The sequence below is a fragment of the Anser cygnoides genome, chromosome 3 (assembly GCF_040182565.1).
Source record: "Anser cygnoides isolate HZ-2024a breed goose chromosome 3, Taihu_goose_T2T_genome, whole genome shotgun sequence".
NCBI classification, from domain to species: Eukaryota; Metazoa; Chordata; class Aves; order Anseriformes; family Anatidae; genus Anser; species Anser cygnoides.
The window spans coordinates 31,727,420-31,744,435 of NC_089875.1; the positions used below are offsets into that span (position 1 = coordinate 31,727,420).

The 17,016-nt window shown below is 40.1% G+C and overlaps 1 protein-coding gene across 1 annotated transcript in view; it reads left to right on the plus strand.

Moving 5' to 3' along the window:
- LRFN2 (leucine rich repeat and fibronectin type III domain containing 2) overlaps positions 1-17,016 on the plus strand; it is a 161,032-nt gene that overhangs the window by 108,533 nt on the left and 35,483 nt on the right. Inside the window, exon 3 of the mRNA XM_013171054.3 lies at positions 6,776-8,168. Within this exon, the coding sequence (XP_013026508.1) occupies positions 6,796-8,168 (1,373 nt within the window). The 5' untranslated portion in view covers positions 6,776-6,795. The remainder of the gene's footprint in view (positions 1-6,775; positions 8,169-17,016) is intronic.

A 17,016-nucleotide genomic window follows, 5' to 3' on the forward strand; every position in this document is an offset into this window, starting at 1 on the left:
TGAATTTCCTTGGAACTGGAGATGTACGTGCTCTAGTGTCACTAAGGCTGTTAAACAAACAGAATGTTTGGCAGCCAGAGGTCCAGATCTTTGGCAGAGAAGCTGCAAATATGTTTTTTCTTCATCAAACCCACTTAATAATAATAATAATAATTCCTCTTCTATGCACGTGTATGAGCACATACACATTTTCATTAGGGCTCAAAATGCCCTTTCCAGGTGATGCCTGTATCAGAAAGTGACTCTAGAATGGAAATTTGTACTATGTCTTTCAAGAGCTCACCTAAGCAGTATTCACTAGTAGCTTAACTATGTTAAATGGAGGGAAGGTGTTGGTATTTTTAACTGACTCTGAAATTTATTTAATAACAGTTGGTTTTGTTATCATCTGTCAAGTATTACAAATCATAAACCTTTGTAGAACTGTCCAAGGTTATTCTTTTTGGCCTAAGTAGCAAGAAAAGTGAAGAGTGACTTAATTGCAGAGTTCCACTGTGACAGAACAATAACAAGCGGATTTGTTCTTCTAGGGTGTTTGGAAAGTACTGCTTTCAGTGGGAGAAACACTATGCCTCAGTAGACTGGAAGACCTGAAATGATGAAAAAATTTATTTGTATTAAAGCTACAAGGTTCCTGTGCCAGATACCATCAAAGTTACAGTCCTGTATTTCAGCAGAAAAGCTGCTGTGAGGTCTGAGCTTCTTTTACCAAAATTCTGCAGTGAATAGAGGTTTGTTGGGGTATAAAGTGTATTCTGCCAAGCTCACAACCTGGTGTTTCACGGATGCTCAGGTTATAGCTGAATCTGACCTATCTCTGCATCTGACCAGCTACATCGATTATTTGAGCCTTTGATAAATGCACTGCTTCGGTCTTTGGAATGGTAAAGGAATTAGGTAAAAGTAGTGCTTAAAACAAACAAACAAACAAACCAAACAGCCATGAACAGAGGCAGGGGAAAGATAAGGAATGCACACAAATAGACACAAGTTTTGCCAACAAAAGACTGAAAGAGACCAATATCTTTCTGTGTGAGACAGCCCTGACTAAGAAAATACTGGGTTATTTCCTTGGGGAACTTTTGGATGGATTAAATCAAGCTTCATAGAGTGAGCCCTCTTGAAAATTGCTTTCTATGGATTATCCTTACCTCTGTTCTGGATCCAGTTACCTGTTATCCAGCAATAACAGAAATATTCTTACATTTAAACCATTCTGTGAGTTAATTTCATTTGGAGGCATTCACCTCTTTAGCATAGCTCTTCCTAAATGCAGCCAAGCAAAGACTGCTTCCAGCCCTGGGGAGGACAGAGGAGGTAGGATGGACCCCCAGCAGCTTGGAAAGGACAGCACTCACATGAAGTAAAGTGCATAAATGAACCTTGTAGTGGTACTGGGATAGTAAAATATTTTGGTTGCAATCTTGCTACTGCTGCACTATTCAAGAACAAGTTGTACAGAGGGAAAAAAAAAAAGTTAAAATCCAGAGTTCCTTTTTTTTCTTTGCTACTGTGGAAGCAATATTTGTCAAATTAATATGGGAAGAGCTTAATAAAGACAGCCACAAATACCTGAAACAGCATGTGTTTGTAAATGTTTCCTCCCTATGATTTACAAAATGTAGAGTGGCTGGAGAAAGCAAGCACACCACGTGCTAATGCTACTAATTCTTTTCAAAAAACCAGCTCCTAAAAAGGCATAGCTAAAATCTAAGTTGCACTGTACATATGCACATCTGATGATAAGCAGCTTTACCCGAGAGGAATGCAGAAACCTAGGTGAACACAGAAGTCCTGATTTTGAGCCTGTGAGCGTCTAGATACATGACTGACTTTCAACAACTGAACAGTCTTGGAGATGCTCATAAAACTAGCAGTGAACCCATGTCTCAGTGCACTCATTTCTGAGGACAGATTCAGATGCAGAGACGTTTACTTTCCTTACTGCCATAATCATCACTAGGTGAATCATAATCTACCTGTATGGATCAGGGCATACTGGGACCTACCTTTCCCACATGGATTTTGGCAATGGAAAGGATTAAGGAATAATTTTTGTCCTGACATGGTTCCATTCCCTTTTACATGCCGTAGATTAAATTGCTTCAGAGACTACCCGTGAAACTTCACCCATTGCTGCAGTCCTTCAGGCTTTGCAGCTGTGGGATAGACTTTTTAGTCACTGAGATTCAGTGAAAACAGAGAGAAGATATGAGAAGGTTAAGAAAGAGGAAAGGGTAGCTCCTAGGAGAAATATATATATATATATATATATTTTATATATATATATATATATATATATGTTGTGGTTTAACCCGGCCGGCAGCTAAACACCACACAGCTGTTCACTCACCCTCCCCCCTCCCTCTCTGGGATGGGGGAGAGAAACGGGAAAGTGAAGCCGGTGAGTTGAGATAAAGACAGTTTATTAAGACAGGAATATAATAATAACAATAATAATAATAGTGATAATGATAATAGTATTAATAATAATAATGTGTAAGAAACAAGTGATGCACAATGCAATTGCTCACCACCCGCTGACCGATGCCAGCCTATCCCCGAGCAGCCGCCCCCCCCACCCCGGCCAGCCACCCCTATATATTGTTTAGCATGACGTCAGATGGTATGGAATACCCCTTTGGCCAGTTCGGGTCAGCTGTCCTGGGTCTGTTCCCTCCCAGCTCCTGCTGCACCCCTAGCCTGCTCGCTGGCAGGACAGAGCGAGAAGCCGAAAAGTCCTTGGCCTGGTATAAGCACTGCTCTGCAACAATTAAAACATCAGCATGTTATCAGCGCTCTTCTCATCCTAATCCAAAACATAGCACCCTACCAGCTACTATGAGGAAAAATTAACTCTGTCCTAACTGGAACCAGGACAATATATAAATCTAATTCTTTGAACAGCACCTACAAACCTGAAAAAGAAAAAAAAAAAGTGTAAGAACACATCCATACAGTCCCTGGAAGCTGCGTCCCCGTACAGTAGGAGACAGTAGAATGAGAGCCACTACCCAGCCACCTCTTTGTTTATTTATTTTTTTCTCCCAGCCTGTGTGCTGCGGCTATACCTTACTTGTCTGACAGTTAACTTGTACTTGGTGCTGTGGTACGCAAAGGTTATTGGAATTTATATGCAAAGCTCAATGAATATAGAATTAAAAAATGCCTCAGAGACAACCCTGAAATGAGATGCCAAATCACAGAAGTTGTATCTTTATGAGGAAAATTTGAATACAAAACACCAAGGTTTATGACTCTTGCACATATTAATTCATACCAATCCATGTTATAAGAGGACTAAAGAGACTATTTTTCATCTTGAGCTGAGGCAGAAACCCTGCCAGATTTACTGACTTGCTGTGAGAAATCTACTTTAGCTTGCTGATAGATACCTTTTAAATGTAAATCAGAATGGTGAGCTTCTCACAGGGCTACCACCAACAGCCTGTAAAATGCTCGATGTTGCAGGTCACAGGAGATTTGGGAATAAGGTGAGCAAACTACTCAGCAAAAACAGACCCTAAACTTGACAATTTATTTTCTCTCTAATACGAAAGTTACCAGAACTGAAATCAAAACATTTTTTATTATACATCCATCTCCTTGGCAGCTACCAATTACCTTGACATTGTGGGAGACTAGATTTTAGAAGATTCTATTATAATTGTGCAGACTCCTGAATTCTTACCATATCTGTGGCCTAGGTATTTTTTCTTTCTGGAGGGAAAAGAGAAAAACAGCTGCCCTATGAAAACCCCAGGTGTTCTCTTTAAGGAGTCCTGCATACCTCTGTTCTCCCCAGTCTCCTCTTTGTAACCCATTGGGTTTGTGTACTATTTGCTGTGTCATGAACTTGACACTTCAGGACAATGTTGTTGAGAAACCTATGGTGCCAGGCTCAGAAGCTTGAAGTATTGATGCTGGCAACAGATTACTAAACCTAGAAATATCCTCTGCAGACAAACAATATTTACATTAATACTTTCAAATGGATTCAACAACCGGAATGACAGCAGCCATGATATTTTCATCCTGGTATAGATGTTACTGATTTGTTCTCCTGCTGGTAAAAGCACATATCGTGCTCTCTGCATTTTTTTCATGCACGCATGCAAGTACACACAGGCAGATGATGAGCTTTCAATCCATCCACAGATGGTTTCCCCATCAGGGTTTACTTTGCCATTTAGATCTCCTGCTTCACAGCCTCCTCTCGGTGTCACAGTCCCTATTTTCTGTAATTAAATTCTGTTCCTCCCCCCAGTTTTTTTACAAATGTTTTTCACTCTGATGCTTAGAGTCAACTGTCTCCCCAGAGCTCTGTGATATTTAACGGCATCCGGAAAAAATGTGGTTAGAGAATTGGGACACTTAAAGGAGACACTGCTCTCCTAAGTGTGCATTCACATTTATGAATAGATATTCAGAGGGTGGGAATGTAGATGAGGGAGAAGCTATGAAAGGGCTTATTACTAATTAACTGTATCTATTTCTCCCCCTTTTAAACTGCTTTTTGTTTATCATTTCAGCTGGTAGGGTAATACACTAAATTAAAGCTGCAGAACACAATTATAATTAAGATTCTAAAGCCAATTGCCTGTTAGTAAACTACCAATTGATAATAACGTAAGGGATATTTATAACATTTTGCCAAGTATACTGCAGATTTTCATCAATAACTTAGTTGCTAATCTCCAAACATTTTTTTCAGTAGCCTTTTATTTACTATTGAAGGTAGGATTAGTCTTCTCAAGCCATCCTTTCTAAAAGTATCTTGCCTTCATCTTGTTTTCAGAGTTCAGCAAACACAGATGCTTCAATCCTTTCCTCTCCTATAGAATAGTAACAATGTTATATAATTGTCAACATCTCACCATGCAGAAAACTTTGCAATGACTGAACTACCATACATAGTTCAACCCTCACAACATCTTGCATTCCTACAGCTCCTTCCTTCTGAGTCATGTCACTCTAAATTCTAGGCAAGGGAAGCCAAACTACCTTAAGCATGAAAGAAATCAGCCAATTTTGTGTACAGCCCCAAAACATAAAGCTCAAATTTTCATTTCTTTCACAGGGAGGGTAAACAAGAATGGTTTAAAGAGTTAAAAAAAAAATACTGAGGTGATAGATTTTGTTCTGTGTTTGGTGTGTTACTAGTGGATTAATTATTAACCTCCATAACTTCTTTTAATTTTTATGAAACATCTGCATAACTGTCATTTCAGCTGTGAAATGAAGTGTAAATCATTGCACTGTGACTTTTTTTTTTTTTTGTGAAATATGTTTCTTGTGTCATATGTTTGCTAAAGTTTGAGTGGCCTCATAGTACAAATTATTGGAGCTATTATGAGACATTACACGCTATCCCATCATGTGTACAGCAGTAACAGAACTAGCTCAGGCACAGGTGACTGTCTACCACCTACAACATGCAGGAACAGCATGATTTTATTGAAACCTCACAGGTCTGCATGGGGATCACATCACTAGCTCTTCCACAGCAGGTAGCATAACAGACGGATAGCTGTTATTCAGCAGAAGTGGTAGTGAGCTGAAGGGGCACAGAGATCTGCTGCACATGTGTAGTGTCAGCAGCCATTTGTACCGTGCCTTTGGGAGGTGGCATCTTGGAAGGTCAGCACTGGAGAGGCAACTGATGAAGCAAGAGGGTGTCTCATGTGTTACTGTGCAGTGACTGACCCTGAAACAGAGCTGCAGCTCCTCCCAGCCACGGCTGGCCCTCCAAGTCAGCCTATAAATACTTTTTGTTTATTCTTCAAAGACAAATACTTTACAGCTCAAGCTGGAAAAGCAAGTGAGAGCTGAAAAAAAAAGGGGAGGGGGGGGGATGCAGAGTGGTGGTGGTGGACGGGAGATAATGTTATGAAGAGAAATGTGTGGGATGCAAGGGACAGCAGTGAATACCAAGGAGAGCTCTGATGTCACTGCAACAGGAAGGATTGCAGCATGAGAACATGCAAGAATCAGTAAGCTTCCCAAGGTAGCACATGTTTTTCCCTGCATCTCTTCTCTTTGGAGCTAGACAACATCATCTTTCCTATAGGTTGGCTGAGCGCAGGGTGAATCCAGGTGATGATTATGCAAGCGATTTCTGCTTCCTAAGCTGCCTATCATGAATTTTATTAAGGGTGGGCAAGTGAACTGACTCGCCCCAGGACTGGCCAGATAATTACATGGTCATTACCAACCACATTACTGAAGGGTAAATATGTAGTTATTTTTATCCATAAAATCAGCTCTTTCAACCCTAAGATTAATTCCACATTATTATGCAGCAGTATGTAATTACTATAAGACAGCTTCTACCCTCAAAGAAGCAGGCATTATTCCAAGTGAAATCTTTCAGAGTTTTAAGTAAGCCATGCAATCTGACAGCAGGATTTGTCCTCTACCAGCTACCCAATAAAAATTATAAAGCTGTAACTAGAGAATAGGCAGTTACAATGATCTGTTACCAGACATAAACTCTAAGAATTTCTATTCCATTCAGTTTTGGAGCCAAGCCCACTTTTTTTTTCTTTTTTTTTTTCTTTTTTAAATTTTTCTTTAAAGAAACAAATGCATTATGTGGGGAAACTTTGTTGTAACACTTAACCTTCCCATCACAGAATGTTGATCACTGTGAGTGTTATTTCTGAGAGGAGGCACTGGCAAGTCTCTCTGGAAGTAGATGTCAGATAAAACATAGATGAAAGGTAACACTGTCATAACTACCGATGTTCCCTGTAACTCTTTTCCTTTCTTGCAGGTACTGTTGCGTGATTTACCATGGAAAAATTGCTCTGCAGCATCCTGGTGTTTGGAATGGCTGTCATGGTCAACGCTTGTCCCAAATATTGTGTCTGTCAGAACCTGTCTGAGTCACTGGGGACTTTGTGTCCCTCCAAAGGTCTTCTGTTTGTACCACTAGACATAGATCGAAGGACTGTTGAACTTCGACTCGGGGGCAACTTTATAATTAATATCAGCAGACAGGATTTTGCCAATATGTCTGGGCTTGTTGACCTCACCTTATCCAGAAACACAATCAGTTACATACAGCCCTACTCTTTCACTGACTTGGAGAGCCTTCGGTCTTTACATCTGGACAGCAACAGGCTGCCTGACATTGGAGAGGATATTTTGAGAGGCTTAATTAACCTTCAGCACTTGATTTTAAACAACAACCAGCTAAGCAGCATCTCTGATGAAGCCTTTGAGGATTTTTTGCTGACATTGGAAGACTTAGACCTTTCCTACAATAACCTCCGAAGCATTCCCTGGGAATCTATAAGAAAGATGATAAACTTGCACCAGCTCAGTTTGGATCATAACCTGATAGATTATATTACAGAGGGCACGTTTGCAGATCTTCAGAAATTGGCCAGGTTGGATCTAACATCCAACAGACTTCAGAAGCTTCCCCCTGATCCTATCTTTGCCAGATCTCAAGTAATTCCATTAGCTGTTACCCCATTTTCTCCACCTTTATCTCTCAGCTTCGGGGGTAACCCCCTGCACTGCAACTGTGAGCTGCTGTGGTTAAGGCGACTTGACAGAGATGATGATATGGAAACTTGTGCTTCTCCTCCAGGTCTAAAGGGAAGGTACTTCTGGTATGTACGAGAGGAAGAATTTGTCTGTGAGCCTCCTCTTATCACACAGCATACTCATAAGTTGCTCGTTTTAGAAGGGCAAACTGCCACACTGAAATGCAAAGCCATTGGGGATCCCACCCCCATCATTCACTGGGTGGCCCCCGATGACCGCCTCATCGGGAACTCTTCAAGGACATCTGTCTATGACAACGGCACCTTAGATATTCTCATCACCACATCCAAGGATTACGGGACTTTCACATGTATAGCAGCCAATGCTGCCGGAGAGTCCACTGCAACGATCGAGCTCTCAATTGTTCAGCTCCCTCACCTCAGCAATGGCACAGGCCGAGCAGCCCCGCCGAAATCCAGGCTCTCAGACATCACCAGCTCCAGCAAGTCTAACCGAGGGGAAACAAAAGGCCCACCAGAAAGGGCTGTCCTGGTGTCAGAGGTGACCACTACCTCAGCTTTAGTGAAGTGGACAGTGAGCAAGTCAGCCCCTCGGGTAAAAATGTATCAGCTGCAGTATAATTGTTCCGATGATGAAGTCCTGATCTACAGGTAAATGCAATTGCTGTTCTGTTCTCCGATGATGGCAGTGGGAGGAAAACAGGATATGAAATCTTTTACTCTTAAGTCACTGATTCAAATCTGAGCTGACGTAGCAGTGCCACTGCCGCCGATAACGTTAGTGGTGTCTGATAAGTCTGTGCTGCTTTTGTCAGTCTGTCAGTTTATCTGTTGGTCTGTTCATCACTTTACTGTCTGTTTTGAGTCATACATTACAAATCTCTGTAGTATTCATTCTCTAACGACAACTGTTTTCAGTAACATTTCCAATTTATAAAAAAGCAATAGTACCACAGTTGGTACCCTCCTTACAAGGCTTAACAAAGAAAGCAAAACTTGACAGGCTGGAAGTTAGAAGTTTCCCTTTCCACCTCCTGTAGGTGGGATTGAAACATACTACTGAGAGAGGAAGCATTGTGGGAGTAAGTTTGTGCTGTCTACCCATAACACAGGCTCTAATTATTCTGTGATTCAAGATTCAGGGATGTTAGCAAGAGATTTTTCACCCATTTGAAAGAGCTTGTTTCTTACTTCACTAACATCCATTTTACACAACTGTAATTGCTTACAACTTTGGAACATTTAATGTTTTATACCATATTAAATGCAAGAAGAGATAGAGATAATTTTGAAAGCAAGCCCTGAATGTTCATTAAGCTCCTTGAGTTCTACAACTTCTCTGACATTTAATGATATCACAAAAAAGAGTTGCTCTTGCGGTGAACCTATGAAAAAGAAAGAAAATTTATTAAATTTTGGGGATTAAAAATAGGTAGGAAATTGCTTAATAGAACAGGAAAGTAGTGCTACTGCTTTCTCCTTCTGTTTTAAAATAATGATTGTGTTGATCTTTGGAGCTGTGAGCTACCAGCAGAAGTCAGACTCAAAAGGCAAAATAGAACCAAACACAAATTCCCATAACTTTGCAAACAGCCTGAATCCAGTGAAGAAAAATTGAATCTGGCAAAGGAATACTGGTGTTTGTGTTTTGACACTAATTTGAGAAGAAACTCTGCCCCACAAAAACCAGTCAAAGCCATTGATTTTCTTGGTAGGCTTTTGGTTACTGTCTGCTGACCTGCAAACCACTCTGTCTTTCCCAACCTGCCTGCAGTGAGAGGTGAGGCACTTGTCAAGTTATGGTACTCAGACTCCAGACCCCAGAACAGACCTTGTTATTTTCTTTTTTATTATATAGTATTTTTGTTGTTCTTGTTTACCATGTAAAACGAAGAAGTAGTAAATGTTCATATAATGTTTTTCACTAACCCTTCTCCTACAATGATTTGTAATTCTAATGTTGTTTACAGAACTGAAGTTTTTATGACTGAAATTTTGTTCAAGAAATAGTTTTGTAACAAACATGTGATGAGCGGAATTCACAAAGTGATTTACTTAGCTACTCTAAACTTAGTCAGTCTTTGCCAAAAGTAGGAATATTGATAAGGAAGTCCAAGGAGTATTTTTAAAGGATATTTACTCAAATACTGAAGAAATATGAGGAAACTCAGTTCTGTTCATTTCCATTCCTCAATTATAAAAGTATGTTGAAATAACCAAATCATTTAGAAGATGGAAATTATCTGCCTACTCTGGATAATGTACCGTGGAAGTGGTATGTCAGCCTTGGGACTTGCAGCTATGTAGAGTTAAGGAAAATGAAAGCCTAAGATAAAACTAAGTAATGGTAGAGTATTAGGGATGGAATAAAAGAAAATGTGCCAGTGCCAGTTTTTCTTTAGGCAAAACTTTTGGCAAGAACTCAACCAACGTTTAAGATCCTGGGCACAGCAATAGTTCGGAAAAAAATACTCTGAAGAATGTGCATAGTCATATGACACTGTACAGTCAATTTGTCACAGTGAACAGGAATATCCCTGCAACTGAAAAAAAATAAGTTTGTGGAGGTTGTCAGGTGTTAGAATTGATTAAATGTGTTGGTTTGCTGAGGAAGGGGATGGACAGGGTAAATAAAACAATGCAGAAGGGAAGTCACATAGTGTAGTAGCTGTAGAAATGAGAACCAGATGCCATAGGCAGAAATGAAAGAGAGATGCCGTCTTACCAGTCTGGTCTGGAGGAGCCAGGGACTGTCAGGCAACTCTTAATTCTTATCCTGTCCTCACTGCTGCTTCTCTGTGAGTTTTTGGCCCTGTTGCTTTACTCGGTTGTGGCTCAGTTTTCCAGAAGCACAGTGGTGAGGATAGTTCTATTTCCGTAAAACTCCCATTGGGACTTTTTGAGGATTCATTGATGATGTGTAGCTATTTTAATTCACAGCTCTCAAAAGCACGTCACCAAAGAAAACAAATTTTATTTCCCTACATTTTGCACCAGGGGAAAATAAAACATAGGAAGATGAAGTAAATTGTCCAGCACCTAAGAGTTAATCAGTGGCACTCATATATATCTAAAACAGCTCTAATGACCTGCAGTCAGGGAACCACTCAGTCCCTTAGAGTTAATTAACTAAAGTTGTTTTGCTTTAATTGGTCAGATGCATGTCACTGCAATGAGTGTGTAGAAAAACCTAAGGGAAAAGGATTTTTACAGCGCTCTGCTCTATAAAATGCTGTGTATGTGCTAAATGGGATGTGATACTGCTTAGCTACTGAAATGATGGGCACTTAATATACATTCAGATACAGCAGTGTGCCAGGACTGAGGCCCACTGGCTGTGCTCAGCTTGAAGGAATCGTGCCTTACTAATAAGAAATGTTGTATGCACAAGACAAAAGTTTGCTTTATTCTCTGCTCAGCATTTTTCATGTACATTGTACTCATAGTGAAAGAATGAAAACAGCAGTTCTTCCCCCCTGTTGGTATTAAGCTGCTTCTTGATCATTATGTAAGATACCAGTCCCATTTCTGCTTCTGTCCCAGCTATGGTTTTCCATCTGCAGGAGATACAAATGATGCAAATGGAACCACAATGGCATGTAATCAAGTGTTTACTGTTGGGTCTCCTGATTTCAGTGAGCTGAACTGGTGTCAAAATCTGAAGTTTACGTCTTGATAGACCAATATCATTGTACTGAGAATTAATGGAAGGAGCACTGCTTCCCAATCTGACTTCCCTTTTATTTGCTGTCTTAGGACCACGACTGAAAGTAGCAGCAGGATTATTTTTTTTTTTCTCATCAGTGGATGCAGAATGCATGTTTCTAATACTGATCTAATGAACACAGGTCTTGATCAGCTCTCTGTTCCACATGGCTTCCCAGTGAGAAGAAGAAACCAGAGAGAAGGGAGCAGTAGCTTGTGCAAAGGTCTCAAAGAGGCAGTTTGGTCAATATCAACTTACAATGACAACCTCTGTCACAAAATAAATAACCTAGGGTGCTATATATTATCTTTGCCTTATTACTGCCAAAAGGGAATGCTCCTTCTTTTATGAAACATGCACTTAGCAGCTTGTGGAAACTTAGAGCTTCTCTTTTGTGCCCTGACCTGTGGTCATGTGGGAAAAGATCCTACAAGAGAGTCCTGTGCTGGAGTTGTGTGTTACACACAGGTGAACACCATTGCTTTACAGATCTATGCGTGGTCCCAGTGAGCTCTTTATCTTTCTCTAGCTTGTCCTTGCACTGGTTTTAGTAATCCTGCAGTCAAGATAATTAATTAGTTCCACCTGGAACTGAACCAGGATTCCTCTCTCTAGGCAGAGTGAGAGAAAAGGAAAGCTTGTTTTGCCTTTTTTTTTTTCTTTTTTTGCATTTTTTCCCTTTTCTGATTTGTTGCATATTAACTCCAACTTTTCTTTCCTCTTCACTTTCCTTACACTGATAATAACAGTCTTGTTCATCTTTGTGCCCTTCAAACCAAGGTTACCCTGAATGGAGAAGCCGAGGCCACATCTTGGCTAACAGGTGCAAGCCTTGCTATCTATGTCTTTTGTTCATATTGATAGTGTTTTTTTTTTTTTTTCTTTTTTCCCCCACTGGTGAAGGTTATTCAAGCATGCCCTTTTAAAGTGGAAATTATTTATTTTTTTATTTATTTTTTATTTTTGTTAAGAACTGCAGGTACATTTTTTAAACTACTAATAAAGTCCCTTGGCTGGCACATGTAGCTGTGGTCCATGCTGCTCCAGTCCAGCAAACTGGGCGTACATGGGCCCTGATGGAATGGACCCATGAGTGCTGAGAGAGCTGTCTTGATGTCATTGTAAGGCCATTCTCAATTATCTTTGAAGTGGCACTTGGGAAAGATGTCTGAGGCCTGGAAGAAAGCATATATGTCACTCATCTTCAAAAAGAGGAAGGACCCAGGGAAGTACAGCTTGATCAGCCTCACATCAATCCATGGAAAAGTGATGGAGCAACTAATTCTAAGAACCATTTAAAGGAACACGAAGGACAAGAAGGTGGTTAGGAGTACTCAGCATGGGATCACAAAGTCATGCTTGAACAGGCTGATAAACTTTTATGAAAAAATAACTAGGTTGGTAGACAAGACAAGACAAGAGTGGTGGATATTGTCTACTTTAGCTTCAGTAAGGCTTTTGACACAGTCTTATAAAATCCTCATTAATCTTCACTAATCATCTGAATGGTGGGGCAGAGTGTGCCCTCAGCAAGTTTGCCGAAGACACAAAACTGAGATGAATGGGTGATATGACAGAGGGTCATGCTGCCATCCAGAAGGACCTCAACAAGATGCAGAAATGGGCTGACAGGACCCTCATGAAGTTCAACAAAGGGAAACCCAAAGTCATGCCCATGGGTAAAAACTGACCCCATGCACCAGTATATGCTGGGGGTCACCTGGCTCGAAAGTAACTTTGCAGAAAAGGTCCTGGGAGTCCTGGTGGACACCAAGTTGACCACAAACCAGAAGTGTGTCCTTGCCCAAAGAAGGCTAATGGCATTCTGCACTAGGAGGAGTATTGCCAGAAGATCAAAGGAGGTGATCCTTTCCCTCTACTCAGCATTGGTGACACAACACCTGAAGTGCTGGGTCCAGGCCTGGGCTCTGCAGGGCAAAAGATACATGGACAGACTGGAGTGGGTCCAGCAAAAGGCCATGAGGATGACTGATGTCCTGGAGCATCTGACATCTGAGGGCAGGCTGAGAGAGCTGGGGCTGTTCAGTCTGAAGAAAAGAAAGCTCAGGGGTTATATCATTAATGTATATAAATACCTGAAGTGCAAGAAAGACAAAGCCAGGCTCTTCTCAGTGTTGTCCAGTAACAGGATAAGAGGCAATGGACACAAACTGAAGCAGAGGAGGCTCCATCTGAACATCTGGAAACCCTTTTTTACTGTGAGGGTGACCAAATATTGACATAGGTTGTTCAGAGAGCCTGTGGAGTGTCCTTCCCTGGAGATACTTAAAACCTGTCCTGGACAGCCTGCTGATGGTAAACCTGCTTGATCAGGGGGGTTGGACCAGATGACCTTCAGAGGTTCCTTCTAACCTTAGCCATTCTGTGATTCTGTGAACAACTGTAAGATTAATTGCACTTCTCCTTTTCTTTTCTTTTTTTTTTTTCTTCAAAATTTTCCCTGCCCATACCAGTACCTCCTGTTAGAAATCTTAAAGACTGACACTTGCTAAGAGGATGTGAAGTGGAAACAACAGATGGTTCAGTGATCTTCCAGCCTCCCCTACTAGTGAGTAGGAAGGTGTTCACACAGTAGCCAACCACGTGCTACAACACAACAGGTAGAGCTGCTATTTCCTTTGACACTGTAATCTAATCACTGAAGAAAAGATTTTTGTAACTGTACCTCCAGAAGAGTACAGTGCAATTTGCAAAGGCCGGAGCCAAGTGAGTATAGGTATGCTTGGAGAGTTATGTGGGTTTTTAATGCTACAGCTTTTCCATCCTTCATCCTTTTTTCTAATATAAATCACCCCTAAACAGACATTGCTAACAGTAAATGTGTATTGTGCACATCACTTTTAGCCAAGACAAGGAGCCTTTTACAAAATGCATGACTTTAAATCACTTCTTATTTGAAGGAAACAAAACAAAAACAAAAAAGCACTGTGAATACAGGAAGAGTAACCAATGTCCAACAGAGAAATGGATGGGAGAAGACCAGGGGCCTGCAAAGCAATGTCTGTCCTTAGACTCAGGTGTACAGGAGCAAACACTGGGACACTTGCTCTGTCACAGAAATCCTACCTGTTCTGGGAAAGTTAAGAATACATTTTTCTCCGTCTATACTCCTTCTGAAGTTATTGTAGAAGTTTAAGATCATCAGACTTATTATCGGTACAACTCAGGCACCTGTAGACTTAATTTATTTTGAATATGGAATTGAACTAAAATATGAAAATTTGGAAAGTAGTCTCTTTGGCCCTTAGTTTCCCACCTCTAAATGAGATGACAGCACTACCTTGCCACATAAGGATAAACACTTCAGAAAATATTGTGGAAACAGTAACTCACATAAATGAAAACTGCTGCTTTGAAGTCATTGTGTGGCAGCAACAGGGATAGTCATGAATGATTAAGATGGAGCATTACATAACCATAACACCTGCATTTAACTAAGGCATTTGGGGGTGGAGATTGTCTATTTTATGTGGAGTGCACCCTACATGATGTAGAACCACATCTCAGTTTTGGCCATTGGGCATTGATGTAATATATAAAATCACCACAATTTCAAAAGATGAATAAGTCTGCAAATGTTCTGTAGAACTTCCCAGGTTATACCGAGTCTGCTGGCTGTGTTTTGAATTAAAGCACTGATGCAGCCACTTAAAAATGTGTATCTGAAATGTGACATAGTCATTAGATTTATGAGATATTTAGGTCTGTTTCATTTTGTGGTATTTCATACTAAAAGTGATAAAAACTTCTGCACAAATTGAGAATTACTATAGTACTACATTTCCCCTAGCTTATAAATTCACCACTGAGAAAAAAAAAAAAAAAGAACACCACCACCACCACCAAATTTTATATATTTCTGAAAGCTTATTTTTTCCATATATATTTTATGTTGCAGACAGTTTAAGCATTACAATATGAATAAATGTCTCCACATCTACAGCCTATTTAAACAATAGTGCCATGTGTTTTATTATTTAAACAACAGAATAATGATTTACATTTACACAGAATCTTTCACTGCAAGTGTTTTACAGACTGGCTGAACTGAGATCACTCCACTGACCACTACTATATCACCTCTCAGTTTGGCAGTCAGGTGATAGTGCAACTGCATTTTATGAACAAAGAATAACTTCAGCATTTGCACTTATGGATACTTTTACTTAGGTAGGAAGTAATTAAATGAATTTGAATTTCTCACAGCTTAGTGGAATAAATGTACCTATCCACTCTTCTATTCCATTGCATGTCAGTTTGAAATGTTTTATGGCTAAGGTGCTGCAAACTTCAGAAATATCTCAGGTGTGTTAGGGGCTTATCTCCAACAGCAGTGCCACACTGAAAACCAGATCATGTATCAGAGGAGGTGCCACTGTCTAGATCACTGATATTTCAGGCAATGAAAGTCTACTGTATGGAGGTCTACCAGCTAATGGCTGAAAACACAGGAAGTCCTGCCTTGTTGCTTAGTTAGTGCAAATAATCTCGACAGCCTGATGCTATAGTAAAACATGATTACATTATTTTTGCTCTGTAGAAAGTCAAAAATACATAGTTCTGGCAATTTTAGAGAAAGTAGAGGTTTATCTTCTTCTGAAAGTCCTGAACATATATCTTTACTTGTGACTTGGACATGGGGTTCATATAGGTGAAGACCTAGGTGTAAATGCCTTTCACTCTTTACCCCCTTTCTCAGTCCCATCCTTGTCTCAAACTTGTCTAGGCATTGAACTGTCCTCTAAGGCTCAGAGCTGGTAAAAAAACTACTCAGCCTCAGCATGTGAGCTGAGCTATTGCAGTTCCATTGTATCCAGGATACAGGCCTTTATTTGGTCAAAGCATTTATATATTTAAACATTGGATAAAACAACTATTGGTATAAAGAATATCACACAGAGACATTAATCATCACGTATTAATCATTTATATTTGACAGGCTGAGATAGCAACTGTGTAAAAATAAAAAATGTGAAGTCACAGTCCCAAAGGGAAGCAAAATTCCTATAAGCAGAGCAGGGAAAACCTAACATGGATGTTTGGTACTTAAGGTCATTTGAGAGGGGTTTGCAGCAGCAGTATGCATTGACTTCTAGAGGGTCCTCGGCATGTGCAGGCCTCCTGAAAGGCTTCAGACATAATGAAGAAGCTGTTTCACAGAAGTATATATTCTGGGACTGTGGAGTTTTGTTCGCTTCTGCTGAAAAATTTTCATCTACCCTTTTTATTTTTTCTATTGCTGGGAGAAGTACAGTGACAGAGTTCATCTGTCCTCCCTCCCTTCCTCCCTCTCTCCCTCCCTCCCTCCCTCCCTTCCTTCCTTCCTTCCTTCCTTCCTTCCTTCCGCTTGCTTGTTTTTTGTTATTTGTTTTGAATTTTTTTCCTTGCAATATTTTTTCCTTGCAATTGTTTTTCCTTCCAACCTTTTAGTCTTTGAGAAACAAAAAAAGGAAATTCAGTGAAAATAGAAAAAAATAATACATTTATTGCCTGGAAATGGAGTGGGAAATAAAAATATAAAATATTAATAAATATATTAGTATAATGCAAATGCACAATATAAAAATTAGCAAGAATGAAAGGAAAATAGATGAATAGCTTGGTATTTTCACTAAAGTTTTCCTAGACTGTTGTGATAAACAATCATCCATCTGATACAGCAACTGATAAGAAAACCATAGGTCATTGGCAGTTCAGTCTGTCATGAGCAGAAGCAGACCATGCAAACACTACCCAGACTGATATTTTCTTGCTTGATAACTGACACAGAAA